This window comes from Callorhinus ursinus, unplaced genomic scaffold (genome assembly GCF_003265705.2).
Source record: "Callorhinus ursinus isolate GAN/ISIS: 27379988/994484 unplaced genomic scaffold, GSC_fseal_2.0 scaffold80, whole genome shotgun sequence".
Classification (NCBI taxonomy): Eukaryota; Metazoa; Chordata; class Mammalia; order Carnivora; family Otariidae; genus Callorhinus; species Callorhinus ursinus.
This window is the reverse complement of record NW_027397142.1, coordinates 3225779-3241677: the sequence shown is the minus strand read 5'-3', so window position 1 is coordinate 3241677 and position 15899 is coordinate 3225779. Positions and strand designations below refer to the sequence as shown.

Below are 15899 nucleotides of genomic sequence, written 5' to 3'. Positions count from 1 at the left end.
CAAGGACGCGCAGAGCGGGCACCACGAGGGGCTGTCACCAGCACAGCAAAGAGTTTTAGAAATGGTCAGGATTACCTGTGATGACGACACGGTGATGTGATAGAACTTTCCCTGTCCCCCCTGTGGGATGGCTCGGACAAAGAAGAACTTTCGGCCATCCTTGGAGAATACCGGTTCTTCATTCTGTGGATGAAAGCAAAGGATGCAGTCTATAAAAAGGCTTCATTTGGAAGAGGTTGACCCTGACAAAATACATTCTGAGATCCATTTTCTTTGTAATTTCTAATGAGAGATCCGGTGGGAAGAATAACCGGTGGGTGGGGCCTTTCCTCTCCTTGGGACTCACAAGTCAAACCCATCTTCTAGGAGGAGAGGAAGATTGAGGAATTAAGCAGAGACAGAGAAAGACATCCCTTTGTTAGAGAAGCATCCACAGAGCAGACTTGTGCGCGCACAGGCTGACAGGACAGAGCCGGCCGTGGGCGCGGGAAGCTCAGTGGAAGCCCAGGGCAGGGCAGGGCAGGACTTCTGGGGCGGGGGGGCATTTATCATCCATCATGAAGAACGTGGTTCTGAACACTCACAAATCTGATTTTGCCTGAACATGAATTCTACATGTTCAGTCCTGTCTTTTGTTCTTTTATTTCACAAGACCCATCTCACACCGAAGAGCCCACCAGGGAGACAAGTAAAAAGAGAAAGAAACAGCAAACAAGGACAAATTTCACACATTCTAAGATGCAGGTGCAGGGAATACTCCTTTCAGGGACCTCTAACACACACAGGCGTGTGCTGGGATCCGCCACCACTTTTCCCTGGAAAGAAATCAGCATTCCCAGCTCTCCCTGGGGGAAGGAAGTCTAGGCTGGATTCAAAGCCGAGACCTGCAGCGTGTTGCCCCCATCTCTGCGCGGCCCCCCAACGCCGAGCAGTCACAGCTTAGCCCCGCCGGCCCCGGGGTCTGGCCGACGCCTCAATGGGGAAAAGGCATTTGTTACAGCGGCACCTCGGCATCTCTGGAGCTCCAGCTTGAAAGTTTCCATCCGTGAATGCCAATTAGTTGGCTACGATATATATTTTCTGATTCAAGGAGCTCCACGCTAATGCGGGCTGAGAACAAATGGTAAATAAGCCCCAGCTGGTGCCAGGAGCACACATTTCCCTGCAATGAGTGAATGCGTACCCGCAAATGTGACGCGCCCAGAGAAATAAACTAACATGTGATTAAAATGACATTTAATCTTCATGAATATTTGCAATAAAATGAAACCTTTAATCTGCAAATATTTATTTTTCTATTTAGAGCTGGCAGTGTGGTATTTAAAAGCAGAGGGAATGGGAAAGCGAGCGGTGACCTTGGCTTTTTAAATGTCCTTCTATTTGCCAACTGCGGGACGGATACTGCAATATTGCCCCGGTTTTCTGGGGGAAATGTTTGCACTTTTGGCAGAGAAAAATACTCTGAATGAAGGTAATAAATAATTAATTCTGGCCAGATGCTTTGCTGTTATACTGAGAAGGCCCTCATCATTTTGATGTCATCTTTACATTGATGAGGGAGGGCTCTGCACCAGCCCTGAGCCTCTCGGAGACCTGGTTTCTTGGGCAGTAAATGTATTCTCGGTGAGAAAGCGCAATGGTTTTTGAGGAGGGGATCCAGACGTTAATCCTGCCTCTGACTCTCCTGGGTTTTGGGAGAAGCGTTCTAGTCTCTCTGCGTAACAGGGAGTCTCTCGTGCACCAGGCCTAAGTCTCTCCACGCCACTCGCAGCAGATCAGTGAAGAAGGAGATTCTTTGTGAGTTATTTGTACCATGTTTGCCAATTCTTTCCAGAGAGTGGTTCAGATACACTCACCTTGCCCAATATCCCAGCCTGGATTCTGAAATCACAAAACCAAAATTCTGGTAAAAGAAGAAAGACTGTCAGATGTTGGCCCATAGGCCACCTCTTCAACCAGACGATGGGTTCTGGGACTCTACACCAAATCCCTATGGATCTGCGTCAGGATGACATTGCAAGGTCATGGCTGGTGGTGATGGAATAAGTGTGTGTGTGTGTGGGGGGGAGCTGCCTATTCTTCTGGAATATTCCCAGAAGAGAGAGAACTGGGTAGACCTCTACCTGTGGGACACATACATACTCGCCTCCTTTTGTCGGCTCATGGGGATCCCCGTGGGGTCCATGCAGCGGCCTCAGGAAGGGTAGGGGAGGAAAAGAGAGGGGGTGGAGGCTCAGGTCTGCTCCAGCCCACCCCTGTTCCCCTGGCAGCCAAGGATCAGAAGACCGTTGATCTAAGCAGACTGGGTCTCCCGGGGTCGATGGGACGTCCCACACTCTGTTCTCTCCAAAGGATACCGTGCCCTGCTCGGTGGGCAGACAGCCGTCAGCCTTGGACACATTCTTAACTCACCCTCCAGGACCTCACGGTATCTTGAAGGATTCGGAAAGGCTACAGATTGAAAGGCAGGGTCCATCAATTCCTTTAGGAAACATCTCTTTGAAAGGAATGTCATGAGAAACTGTTGAAACTGGATTTTCCTACTGCCCCTGGAGCTGTGTGTTAGGGACGCCTGAGGCGTGGTACCCACAGAAATCAGGGCCTCCCCATGCTCGCCGGACCAGACCCGGGGACGCACCAGCTTGGAGGAAGCGATTCCTTTATGGGATGTGCCATCTTCCACTCAAAACGGCATGACGTGGTTTCCAATGGCTGTTTTAAAAACGTTAGCTGTTTGCTCAGTAAGTGCCTTAAAGTCTACATTTTAGAAGTGCAATTCTTCATGCTACTTTTTAAGTGCTGACTTGATTTTGCTTGGGAAGATCTGGTTTCCTAAGTCACATCCGGCTGTCTGTCTGGAGCGTGGATGGTGTTCCCAGGTGGCCACCAGACGCCATGTTGATAAACACAGAAACATCCCAGCGCCGACGGTGTCCCTGCAGCGCTGATGAAGACAGCAAAGCGGCCCAGCCCTGCAGCCTCGGGACCACGAGGACCAGCCAGGATGGCGGGAGGACAGGGAAGCCGCCGAGCACCGAGCAGCACCCCCACTCCCAGAGAATAACACACTGCTGGGCTGCAGCGAGGAGCCCCTCCCTCGCCCCCTCCCACTCAGATACAGAAGCTGCCCCTACTCTGCGAGGGTCCCAGCGCTGCCGCCCGGGTCACACTCCGTCTCCCTGCTCCAGCCCCACTGACCGCTAACACTTGAACACATTTCCTGCATATCTTAGGATTACTTTCGTTCGCCACACGTTGGACTCATGTGCACCTCTCATCTCCCTTTCTACCCCGTGACTCTTTGAGAACTGCTCTAGTGGATTCATTTTTTTTTAAAAAAAGGTATTTTTTGTGTGAAATTCACACAAAACAAAACATTTTAATAAAAGTGAGTAATTTAGTGGCACCTAGTACATTCACGAGGTCGTGCAACCAGCACCTCTCTGGTTCCAGCACATTTCCATCCCCTGGGATAGAACCCCAGGCCCTTGAAGCTGGTCATCCCTGTGCCCCTCCCCAGCCCCGGCAGCCAGCAACAGCTCTGTCTGTGAACTCACTTATTCCTGACATTTCATGTTCACGGGATCACACAATGGGGGCCCTTTTGTCCGGCTCCTGTCCCTCCACGAATATTCTTAGCTGCACTGCTCAAGATGGCCAAACAGCAGAGACAACCCAAGTGCCCATCAACAGATAAACCAACTGTGGTCTATCCATACAACAGAGCGTCGTCGAGCCAAGAAAAGGAAGGACGTTCTCGAACTTGCTAGCCAGGGGCTCAGGAGAAGAGCCTGGTGCTAGTGCAGTGCCTGGTATGATCCGTAAGCACTGGTTGATCAGACGACCAGTTAGATAATGCATTCTCTTCTGATTCTTTCAAGTCAACCTCCCTGACGTTCTGTCTGATGCACATGTATTTGGTATCTGTGCTCACGTCATGAGTCCAGGGGGCCTTTGGGAACTTCCCAGCTCCCACCACAGGGTTCTCAAGCCCTTGTCTGTTCTTGGTGTCTTCTCGGCTTGGACTTGGCACCCAGACTTACACGCAAGGAACAGAAGTGGGCACTTGGGCTAGTCCTCTTTCAGGTAAGACCAGCGAGGAGGAGTCTGAAAAGCAGCCGTGCCGACTTACGAGGCCGCCCCCCAGGTATAGTGAAGGGAGGCAGGGACCGACCACCATTCCACATGGAGGAGGTGTCACCAGCGGTCCCTGACCCTGCTGGATCACGTCAGTAAAGATGGATGCCTGTGCCTGCTCCACCACGATTCCTGACCCTCCCCACCAATCCTCAGGCAGTTTTCATCCCAGGAGGCTGGACAGCAAGGAAGGAAGCTTCTCAAACATTCTCCCCTGTTCTTTGCTGGGATGTGCAGTGAGACAGAGTGATGAGGACAGAAAACACCAGTGCTGAGAGCTTTGCTATATTGGGGCAGTTTGACCTGTTTTGTTGGGGCAGACGGCGTCCCTGTCAGCCTCACCCGACCTCCTCGAATCTCAAGCCCCCAGAGCCTGGCTAACGCGCATTTCTGACCCGCGTCGGGACGGGACACCCAGGGGTGGCTCTGAGGCCAGCCCCCCCGGAGGGCTCAGGCCACACAGCAGCGGGGTCGGCCTCGCACGGGACACCCCGAGAGCACGTGGAGAGAAATGGACTGCAAGCACTTTCCTTCCCTCTGGCCGCGGTAGAGCAGACTGGACAACTTCTCTGGACTCGTCACAATTCTCCAAAAGGCCGGCCCTCTAACTGAGCCCTGAGATCTCCCCAGGGAAGATCTCACGACTATCTCCCGTGGCTCTGTGCTTCTCCGGTGGTGCTGAAGGCCACGGGGAGCAAGGGCAAGATGGGCTGAGCCGCCCCGCCGCCCCCCCCCCCCCCCCCCGGCGCAGGAAGCTGTGCAGCCCCGTGGGGCTGTGACAACCTGGGAAGCCAGAGTGCTGGCGCGGGCGGAGAGCGTGGGAACTCAGGCGTGGGGTAGTTACCTGTCTGTGGAGCCAGGCTTCGCTCTCATCCTCGTGTTTCTGAAATGAAATAGGAGCATTAGAGAAAGGATTGCCTTTGCATGTTTCGTGTCTGTGAGCAGCAGTGCTTGATTCCCCTCCATGGTGGCCGCGCAAGCAGACGGGGCCGTGGCCCGGGCAGGCGGCGACCCGGCTCTCCACCATGTCCCCGCTGCGGCTCACAGCCCCGCACACGTGTCCCCGAACCAGGCAAACGCCACTCACCCCAGCAACGGGGACGTATCCATGGCGGGCAGGAGTCCCTTGGAAGACGGTGCACGCCTAACCCTGGGGCCCTCCCTGTCCACGCAGGGGCCCACTTAAAAGCAAATCTCAGGTGCCACACTGTTGCAGGGATTTGCGTGTGTGCGTGTGTGCACGCGTGTGGACATATCAGTTCGCAGCTCTGAATAACAATCCCAGTAGCCCAAAGCATTAAAAGGACTGAAAATGTATATGAAAAGTCAATCTCTCAGGACTGTGTGGCAAGGTGCACAATGGAAGACAAAACGAAACAAAAAACACCAGCATGACAGCTATGCAACAGGGGGCTGCTGCTCCCGGTGCTGGTCTGGCCTCCAGCTGCTGGGGGTGTGGGGAGTGGGGGTTCTTCTGTCTGTGGACCAGAGGTAGGAAGGGACCGCATTGCTGACATGTACAGCTCGGGGCACAGAAGAGACAAGGTGTAGATTCCCAGCAATTCCCAGCTTCCTGGCTGTGTGTCTCCTCCTTCCCTTCTTCCCTTCCACAAGCCCATCAGCATAACCCGGCACCTGCTCTCAATCATATCGAGAAACAAGGTACATCCCTGACTCACTGGAGGACAGCAGATCACTGAGCTCCCCTCGACGCTGTGCTTGGTGTGGCCAGAGCGGCTTCAAGGCCTCCCAAGCCACAGCAAAGCTGCTCTGCAGACTTGGGAAATAAAAACGTATGGTCCTAAAAGGAGTTTCTGAAAGACCTGCCTGGATTGATTAATGGAGTTTAATTGATTTTTTTTTTAACCTAGCACTAGGAGGTCGGCCTCTTGGGGCTCGACCTGGAGTGCGGAGATCCTGAGCCCACAGGGTGGAGTGTGTGCCTGCTGCAGGCTGGGGGGCAATGGTGGGGCCGTTCCCTTGCTCTGCCCAGTGGCCAGGCCTCGTTTGGATTTCCATTCTTTCTCGCTCCCTGTGCATATTTTTCATTTTGTCTTCACCATGTTCATTTGCCTTCTCTAACTTCACATTAAGTCAGCCCAAGGTCCCTAGGAACATTGCTGGCCTCAGCAGTGCTCTTAGAGGCAGATGCCGGCCCACCCAGGCGCTGACCCACCCAGGCGCTGACCCACCCCAGGAGTGCACGGGCTCGGGTCCGCTGGAGGACAGAGCCAACCAAAGGGGGAAGCCAGGCAGCAGTGCTGGCCCCACCTGGGTCCCGGGGCCTCAGGCCACCCCTTCCCCTCCCTGATGGCCACTGGAAAATGAGGGGAATGCTCATCGTGAGACAGCAGTGGGCACAGGTAAAGGGGTGTAACACATCCATAGACTGCCGAGGGCGCGCAGGTCCCAGGACGGGACTCCTTGGGGCGCTGGGTGGCTCAGCCGTGAGTTTTGCAGCAGTACACAATTCACCCACAAGGTGGCAGCAAAGCAGAGGCCCGCGGGCAGGTTCCCACCGCGGTCTGGGCTCAGTGACCAGTGCCCAAAGCCCAACCCGCCCCTCCCCCATTGCCGCCTCGCTGCTTCCGGCCATGGGTCCTTGCCCCCTCCCCGTACCTTCGTGCAGACCCCAGTGGTGGCGTCGCAGAGGGTGAGGATGGACACGTTCTGCGCCCGGCTCAGCCAGTTGACGGCCACCTTGGTGCTGGTGGCCCACTTCACCATGGTGATGTAGTACTCCCTGAAAACACGCAAACACACGGAATTATCGCTCTTGTCCGCGGAAGCCAGCAGCCGGGCACATCCCACGCTGGGGCGTGTCAGGGATGGACACGTCCGCGAGGCTCTGAAGTGGGGTTTCCCGACCATGTGTGTTGATACTGAACTCTGCGGGGAAACTAAGTCACTGGGCGTGGAAGTGTGGTTCTGTCTGGCTGCTCCCCGCGTATACAGTGCGCTCGGCCCAACCACCAGCTGCCCGTCCGCCGGAGGGTGACCGTGCCTTGGTGCTGCCCTGTGGGTTTTATAAGTCAGGCTGCAGCCCAGGCTGACCTACTGGCTTGATTTTCTTGCCACAGCCCGGGGCAAACGCACACGTCCAGCTCCCTAGAGGCAGCAAGGAGGTCCCAGAGGGGCCAGCAGAGCGAGAACCGGGAGGGGCTTGGGGAGAGAGGCTCTCACAGAATGTGAGATGCTGGAAAAACAAACGGGCACGCCGAGGAAGGCTGTGTGCTCCCTTTCCCTCTGCTGGGAAGGCAGAACACCCAGGGACATTCACCAGCTAATTAGGGAAATTGGTTCATGGCTCCAGGCATCAGGCAGATTTCGTTTGATACTGTAGATGTCACACACCTGCTTTCACCCAAACCTGCAAATACCAGTGTTCTAGACTACCCTGTACTTACCATGGGGGGTACTGGGGCTTCCAGTAAGTAATTCAACCACCCAGAGCCCTTCTAACACAGGATTTTTTAGGGAAAATATATATATATACACCTTTAAGAGGAAGAAGAAAATACCAAAAATACAACAGTACAGAAAGACTATCCCTGGGTGAATTCCAAGAATGTTCTAGAGGCCAGCTAACCCTGTTTCGTCACCTACCCCATCTATATCTATAATGAGATCTATTGTTCAGAATGATTACTTTGTGGTCTTACAAGATCCTTTATCACTAAAGACGGCAGCACATTCTCTAGACAATGCCTAGCAAGCTGGAAAGGCACGTGAGTACGCCCAGTGATTACTTTTCAACAGAAAGGCCTAAATCACCAGGTGCTTTCAACTAAGCTTGGGTTAAGTAGGAGAGGAGATTAAATTGCTGTGTCCTCTATTTCTCGAATCCACCTGTTAATCAAAACTTTAAATAACCTAAGTCAAGAGCTGACTCAGGCTGTCACCTCCCGCATCGGGGGTGGGGAGACCCTGGCTGCCCATCCAAGTCTTGGCCCATCTACTGGGGACTTGGCTGGTGAGAATGTCATTCAGGCATAATCCAACTTTTTTTTTAATAATTTTTTGTTATGTTAATCACCATACATTACATCATTAGTTTTTGATGTGTTCCATTATTCATTGTTTGTGCAAACACCCAGTGCTCCACGCACAACGTGCCCTCTTTAATACCCATCACCAGGCTAACCCATCCCCCCACCCCCTCCCCTCTAGAACCCTCAGTTTGTTTTTCAGAGTCCATCGTCTCTCATGGTTCGTCTCCCCCTCCAACTTACTCCCCTTCATTCTTCCCCTCCTGCTAACTTCTTTTTTTTCTTAACATATATTTGCATTATTTGTTTCAGAAGTACAGATCCGTGATTCATCAGTCTTGTACAATTCACAGCGCTCACCATAGCACATACCCTCCCCAATGTCTATCACCCAGCCACCCCCTCCCTCCCACCCCCCACCACTCCAGCAACCCTCAGTTTGTTTCCTGAGATTAAGAACTCCTCATATCAGTGAGGTCATAGGATACGTGTCTTTCTCTGATTGACTTATTTCACTCAGCATAACACCCTCCAGTTCCATCCACGTCGTTGCAAATGGCAAGATCTCATTCCTTTTGATGGCTGCATAATATTCCATTGTGTATATATACCACCTCTTCTTTATCCATTCATCTGTCGATGGACATCTTGGCTCTTTCCACAATTGGGCTATTGTGGACATTGCTGCTATAAACATTGGGGTGCACGTACCCCTTCGGATCCCTACATTTGTATCTTTGGGGTAAATACCCAGTAGTGCAATTGCTGGATCGTAGGGTAGCTCTAATTTCAACTGTTTGAGGAACTTCCATACTGTTTTCCAGAGTGGTTGCACCAGCTTGCATTCCCACCAACAGGGTAGAGGGTTCCCCTCTCTCCACATCCCCGCCAACATCTGTCGTTTCCTTACTTGTTAATTTTAGCCATTCTGACGGGTGTGAAGTGGTATCTCGTTGAGGTTTTGATTTGGATTTCCCTGATGCCGAGCGATGTTGAGCACTTTTTCATGTGTCTGTTGGCCATTTGGATGTCTTCGTTGGAAAAATGTCTGTTCATATCTTCTGCCCATTTCTTGATTGGATTATTTGTTCTTTGGGTGTTGACTTTGAAGAGTTCTTTATAGATTTTGGATACTAGCCCTTTATCTGATATGTCATTTGCAAATATTTTCTCCCATTCTGCCGGTTGTCTTTTGGTTTTGTGACTGTTTCTTTTCCTGTGCAAAAGCTTTTTATCTTGATGAAATCCCAATAGTTCATTTCTGCCCTGGCTTCCCTTGCCTTTGGCGATGTTTCTAGGAAGAAGTTGCTGCGGCTGAGGTCGAAGAGGTTGCTGCCTGTGTTCTCCTTTAGGATTTGGATGGACTCCTGTCCATCCAAAGGTCTTTCAACCATTTGGAGTCTATTTTTGTGTGTGGTGTAAGGAAATGGTCCAGTTTCATTCTTCTGCATGTGGCTGTCCAATTTTCCCAACACCATTTGTTGAAGAGACTGTCTTTTTTCCATTGGACATTCTTTCCTGCTTTGTCAAAGATGAGTTGACCATAGAGTTGAGGGTCCATTTCTGGGCTCTCTATTCTGTTCCATTGATCTATGTGTCTGTTTTTGTGCCAGTACCATACTGTCTTGATGATGACAGCTTTGTAATAGAGTTGGAAGTCCGGAATTGTGATGCCGCCAGCTTTGCTTTTCTTTTTCAAGATTCCTCTGGCTATTCGGGGTCTCTTCTGGTTCCATACAAATTTTAGGATTATTTGTTCCATTTCTTTGAAAAAGGTGGATGGTATTTTGATGGGGATTGCATTGAATGTGTAGATTGCTCTAGGTAGCACTGACACCTTCACAATGTTTGTTCTTCCAATCCCTGAGCATAGAACGTTTTTCCATTTCTTTGTGTCTTCTTCAATTTCTTTCATGAGTATTTTATAGTTTTCTGAGTACAGATCCTTTGCCTCTTTGGTCAAACTTATTCCTAGGTATCTTATAGTTTGGGGTGGAATTGTAAATGGGATCAACTCCTTGATTTGTCTCTCTTCTGTCTTGTTGGTGTATAGGAATGCCACGGATTTCTGTGCATTGATTTTATAGCCTGCTACTTGACTGAATTCCTGTATGAGTTCTGGCAGTTTTGGGGTGGAGTCCTTTGGGTTTTCCACATATAGTATCATATCATCTGCAAAGAGTGAGAGTTTGACTTCCTCTTTGCCGATTTGGATGCCTTGGATTTCTTTTTGTTGTCTGATTGCTGTGGCTAGGACTTCTAAAACTATGTTGAATAGCAGCGGTGAGAGTGGACATTCCTGCCGCGTTCCTGACCTTAGGGGAAAAGCTCTCAGCTTTTCCCCATTGAGAATGATATTCGCTGTAGGTTTTTCAGAGATGGCTTTTATGATATTGAGGTATGTACCCTCTATCCTTATACTCTAAAGAGTTTTGATCAAGAAAGGATGCTGTACTTTGTCAAATGCTTTTTCTGCATCTATTGAGAGGATCATATGATTCTTGTTCTTTCTTTTGTTAATGTATTGTATCACATTGATTGATTTGCGGATGTTGAACCAACCTTGCAGCCCAGGGATAAATCCCACTTGGTCATGGTGAATAATCCTTTTAATGGACTGTTGGATCCTATTGGCTAGTATTTTGGTGACAATTTTTGCATCCATGTTCATCAAGGATATTGGTCTGCAATTCTCCTTTTTGATGGGGTCTTTGTCTGGTTTTGGGATCAAGGTAATGGTGGCCTCATAAAATGAGTTTGGAAGTTTCCCTTCCATTTCTATTTTTTGGAACAGTTTCAGGAGAATAGGTATTAATTCTTCTTTAAATGTCTGATAGAATTCCGCTGGGAAGCCATCTGGCCCTGGGTTTTTGTTTGTTGGAAGATTTTTGATGACTGCTTCAATTTCCTTAGTGGTTATAGGTCTGTTCGGGTTTTCTATTTCTTCCTGGTTCAATTTTGGTAGTTGATATATCTCTAGGAATGCAACCATTTCTTCCAGGTTATCTAATTTGCTCGCATAGAGTTGCTCATAATATGTTCTTAGAATTGTTTGTATTTCTTTGGTGTTGGTTGTGATCTCTCCTCTTTCATTCATGATTTTGTTGATTTGGGTAATTTCTCTTTTTTTTTTGATGAGTCTGGCCAGGGGTTTATCAATCTTGTTAATTCTTTCAAAGAACCAGCTCCTAGTCTCGTTGATCTGTTCTACTGTTCTTTTGGTTTCTATTTCATTGATTTCTGCTCTGATCTTTATTATTTCTCTTCTCCTGCTGGGTTTAGGCTTTATTTGCTGTTTTTTCTCTAGCTCCTTTAGGTGTAGGGTTAGGTTGTGTATTTGAGACCTTTCTTGTTTCTTGAGAAAGGCTTGTATTGCTATATACTTTCCTCTCAGGACCGCCTTTGCTGTATCCCAAAGATTTTGAACAGTTGTGTTTTCATTTTCATATTTTTCCATGAATTTTTTAAATTCTTCTTTAATTTCTTGGTTGACCCATTCATTCTTTAGTAGGATGCTCTTTAGCCTCCATGGATTTGAGTTCTTTCCGACTTTCCTCTTGTGATTGAGTTCTAGTTTCAAAGCATTGTGGTCTGAAAATATGCAGGAAATAATCCCAATCTTTTGGTACCGGTTGAGACCTGATTTGTGACCTAGGATGTGATCAATTCTGGAGAGTGTTCCATGGGCACTAGAGAAGAATGTGTATTCCGTTGCTTTGGGATGGAATGTTCTGAATATGTCTGTGAAGTCCATTTGATCCAGTGTTTCATTTAAAGTCTTTATTTCCTTGTTGTACTTTTGCTTAGATGATCTGTCCATTTCAGTTGGGGGGGTGTTAAAGTCCCCCACTATTATTGTATTGTTGTCAATGTGTTTCTTTGCTTTTGTTATTAATTGCCTTATATAATTGGCTGCTCCCATGTTTGGGGCATAGATATTTACAATTGTTAGATCTTCTTGTTGGATAGACCCTTTAAGTAGGATATAGTGTCCTATTTCATCTCTTATTACAGTCGTTGTTTTAAAATCTAATTTGTCTGATATAAGGATTGCCACCCCAGCTTTCTTTTGGAGTCCATTAGCATGGTAAATGGTTTTCCACCCCCTCACTTTCAATGTAGGGGTGTCTTTGGGTCTAAAATGAGTCTCTTGCAGACAGCATGTCAATGGGTCTTGTTTTTGAAGCCAATTGGATAGCCTGTGTCTTTTGATTGGGGCATTTAGCCCACTTACATTCAGGGTAACTATTGAAAGGTATGAATTTAGTGCCATTGTATTGACTGTTACTGTATATTGTCTGTGTTCCTTTCTGATCTATGCTGCTTTTAGGTTCTCTCTTTGCTTAGAAGACCCCTTTCAATATTTCTTGGAGGGCTGGTTTTGTGTTTGCGAATTCCTTTAGTTTTTGTTTGTCCTGGAAGCTTCTTATCTCTCCTTCTATTTTCAATGATAGCCTAGCTGGATATAGTATTCTTGGCTGCATATTTTTCTCATTTAGTGCTCTGAAGATATCATGCCAGTCCTTTCTGGCCTGCCAGGTCTCTGTGGATAGGTCTGTTGCCAATCGAATGTTTCTACCATTGTAGGTTACATATCTCTTCTCCCGAGCTGCTTTCAGGATTTTCTCTTTGTCTCTGAGACTCGTAAGTTTTACTATTAGATGTCGGGGTATTGACGTATTTTTATTGATTTGGAGAGGGGTTCTCTGTGCCTCCTGGATTTTGATGCCTGTTTCCTTCCCCACTTTAGGGAAGTTCTCTGCTATTATTTGCTCCAATATGCCTTCTGCCCCTCTCTCTCTTCCTTCTTCTTCTGGGATCCCAATTATTCTAATGTTGTTTCGTCTTATCGTATTGCTTATCTCTCGAATTCTGCCCTCGTGATCCTGTAGTTGTTTGTCTCTCTTTTTCTCAGCCTCTTTATTTTCCATCATTTGGTCTTCTATATCGCTGATTCTTTCTTCTGCCTCATTTATCCTAGCAGTTAGGGCCCCCATTTTTGATTGCACCTCATCAATAGCCTTTTTGATTTTGACTTGGTTAGATTTTAGTTCTTTTATTTCTCCAGAAAGCGTTTCTCTAATAACTTCCATGCTTTTTTCAAGCCCAGCTAGTATCTTTAAAGTCACGATTCTGAACTCTAGGCTCGACATCATACTAATGTCCGTATTGAGTAGGTCCCTGGCAGACGGTACTACCTCTTGTTCTTTGTGCTGAGGTGATTTTTTTCGTCTTTTCATTTTGTCCAGCGGAGAATAGATGAATGAGACAAGAGAATGCTGACAGGTTAACAATGTCTCCAACAAATATACTCTATACAAATCGGAAAAGACCTGAAACCAGAGGACAAGAAAGGGAAAGAAAGAAGAGAAAAAAAAAAGGGGGAAAGAAAAAGATAAAAACAAACAAAAACAGAACAAAACAAAGAAAAACAGAGTATGATCAAATATGACCAGGCTAGTGCATAGACCAGTGCCACACACTAGCTTTTGGGCATATTTTGGTCTGTTAGAAGAAAGTGCCTGCTAAAATTTTAAAGGAAGAAAGACTTATATATGTACAAAATAAGGGTTGATACAATGAAGGGATGGAAGATGACTGTAAAGATGAAAATTATAAAAGATTTTATAAAAGGAATTGATAAAATAAGAAGTTGTTTTTTAAAAAGAAAAAGAAAAAAGAAAAAAAAGAAAAAAAAAGGGAGAGAATGTGATCAGGCAGGAGAATAGAACAAAGCCATACACTAGTGATTTAGGGTATATTTTGATCTGTTAGAAGAAACTGTATCTCAAAATTTTAAAGAGAGAACAACTTATATATATATGCCAAAAATAAGGGTAACTTCTATGAAGGGATAAATAGAAGATGACTGTAAAGATGAAAATTATAAAAGACTTTATAAAAGGTATTGATAAGAAGTTGTTTTTAAAAAGAAAAATTAAAAAAAAAAAAAAAAAGTTAAAAAAATAACTTTGAAAAACTAATGACTTATGTTAAAAAAACCATAAATAATATGTGCAGTATTCACCTAGCGCATATTTGATCTGTTAGAAGAAACTGTATCTCAAAATTTTAAAGAGAGAACAACTTATATATATATATATGCCAAAAATAAGGGTAACTACTATGAAGGGATAAAAATATGACTCTAAAAATGAAAACTAAAAAATGTTTTTTTTTAAAAAAAGGGATTGATAAGATGTTGTTTGAAAAAGGGAAAAAGAAAAATTAAAAAAAAAACAGTTAAAAAAGTTAACTTTGAAAAACTAATGAATCATGGTAAAAAAGCCATGAATTCTATGTGCAGTATTCCCCTAGCGCTGGAGTTCTCCCGTTCTCCTTGATCGGTAAACTTGGTCTTGGCTGGCTGGCTGTTCGTGCTGATCTTCTGGGGGAGGGGCCTGTTGCCGTGGTTCCCAAATGTCTTTGCCGGAGGCGGAATTGCCCCGCCCTTGTCGGTCCGGGCTAAGCAAGCTGCTCGGGTTTGCTCTCAGGAGCTTTTGTTCCCTGCAAGGTCTCGGTGCAGCTTTGGAGGACCAGGGCGAAAATGGTGGCCTCCCAATCTCCACCCGGAGGAGCTGAGAACTCGGGGCCCCGCTCCTCAGTGCGCCCCCAGAGAAAAGCAGTCACTCCTGTGTCCCCGGTCTCCAGCCGCTCTCCGTGCTCACCCGGCTTGTGACCGAGCGTTTCTATCTCTGGCACCCAACCCCGTGTGGAGTCTCCAAACCCAGCAGATCCCTGCGGGGCGCTCCCGCACCGCTCCTCCCGGGGGAGGAAGGGGAGTCTCCCTGGATCTGCCCCTTGTTGGGTCCCTGCTGGAGGAGCAGTGGCCCGACTGGGCCGCGGATCACAGTTTATGGCCACCCCGAGCTGAGAGCCCGCGACTCTGCTCCGTCTCTACAGCCGGCTTCCCCGCTCCGATCCCTGGGAGCTCTGGCGCACTCAGGCACCCCCGGTCTTTCTGTGACCCCGAGGGTCCTGAGACCACAGTGTCCCGCGAGGGTTCCACCCCCCGCTTAGCCACTGCAGCGACGTCCCTCCGCGGAGCCGGCTTCTAAAAGGTCCGATTTTGTGCTCCGCGGCCCTAGCACTTGCCAGAAGCGGCCGACGGAGACCCCTCCCCCGCCGTCTATCCTCCCGAATATCGCCTCGGATTCACTTCTCCGCACGTCCTACCTTCCAGAAAGTGGTCTCTTTTCTGTTCAGAGTGTTGTTACTATTCTTCTCTTCGATCTCCTGTTGAGTTCGTAGGTGTTCAGAATGGTTTGATCCCTGTTCAGCTGAATTCCTGAGACCAGACGAAATCCAGGTCTCCTACTCCTCCGCCATCTTAAATCAGTCCCATAATCCAACTTTTATGATTTTCAACCTTCTCAGTTGCTGTGATTTTTGAAATAGGGCTGGATATGCTCATACCATCTGCTCAGCAAGCCCCCGGGCCTCGGGGACCTGGGTCTGTGTGTATACAGGATCTGCCTTCTCACACAACACCGTCAGGCTCCTGCTCTGAAAAGGAGCGTGGCCTTTCAGCAAGTCCTCTGCGGACGCTGCTGTGCCTGAGGGCCTGGAGCCCATTTCTTCGATCGGCTCCCTGAATATTTGTAAGCACAAAAACATTTAGCTTGGCCCTTCAGAATAACTCAGGGTCTGGGCCCAGCCCTTGCTTCATGTATAATACTTCTTATTTTTAAAATTACAACATAAACGATCCTTGGGTCCCTGCTCGGTAGATGCTAGAGACTGCTAGCTGGAGGGGCCATGGGGATGGATGCG

The 15899-nt window shown here is 48.0% G+C and overlaps 1 protein-coding gene across 5 annotated transcripts in view; it reads right to left on the bottom strand.

Annotated features, from left to right (window-relative positions):
* DPP6 (dipeptidyl peptidase like 6) overlaps window positions 1–15899 on the bottom strand; it is a 949209-nt gene that overhangs the window by 68426 nt on the left and 864884 nt on the right. For all 5 annotated transcript variants that reach the window (XM_073887499.1, XM_073887496.1, XM_025862147.2 and 2 more), the window contains exons 11-13: window positions 6757–6880; window positions 4982–5020; window positions 76–183 (exon numbers count right to left, since the gene is read on the bottom strand). In XM_073887499.1, coding sequence (XP_073743600.1) covers window positions 76–183; window positions 4982–5020; window positions 6757–6880 — 271 coding nt within the window. The remainder of the gene's footprint in view (window positions 1–75; window positions 184–4981; window positions 5021–6756; window positions 6881–15899) is intronic.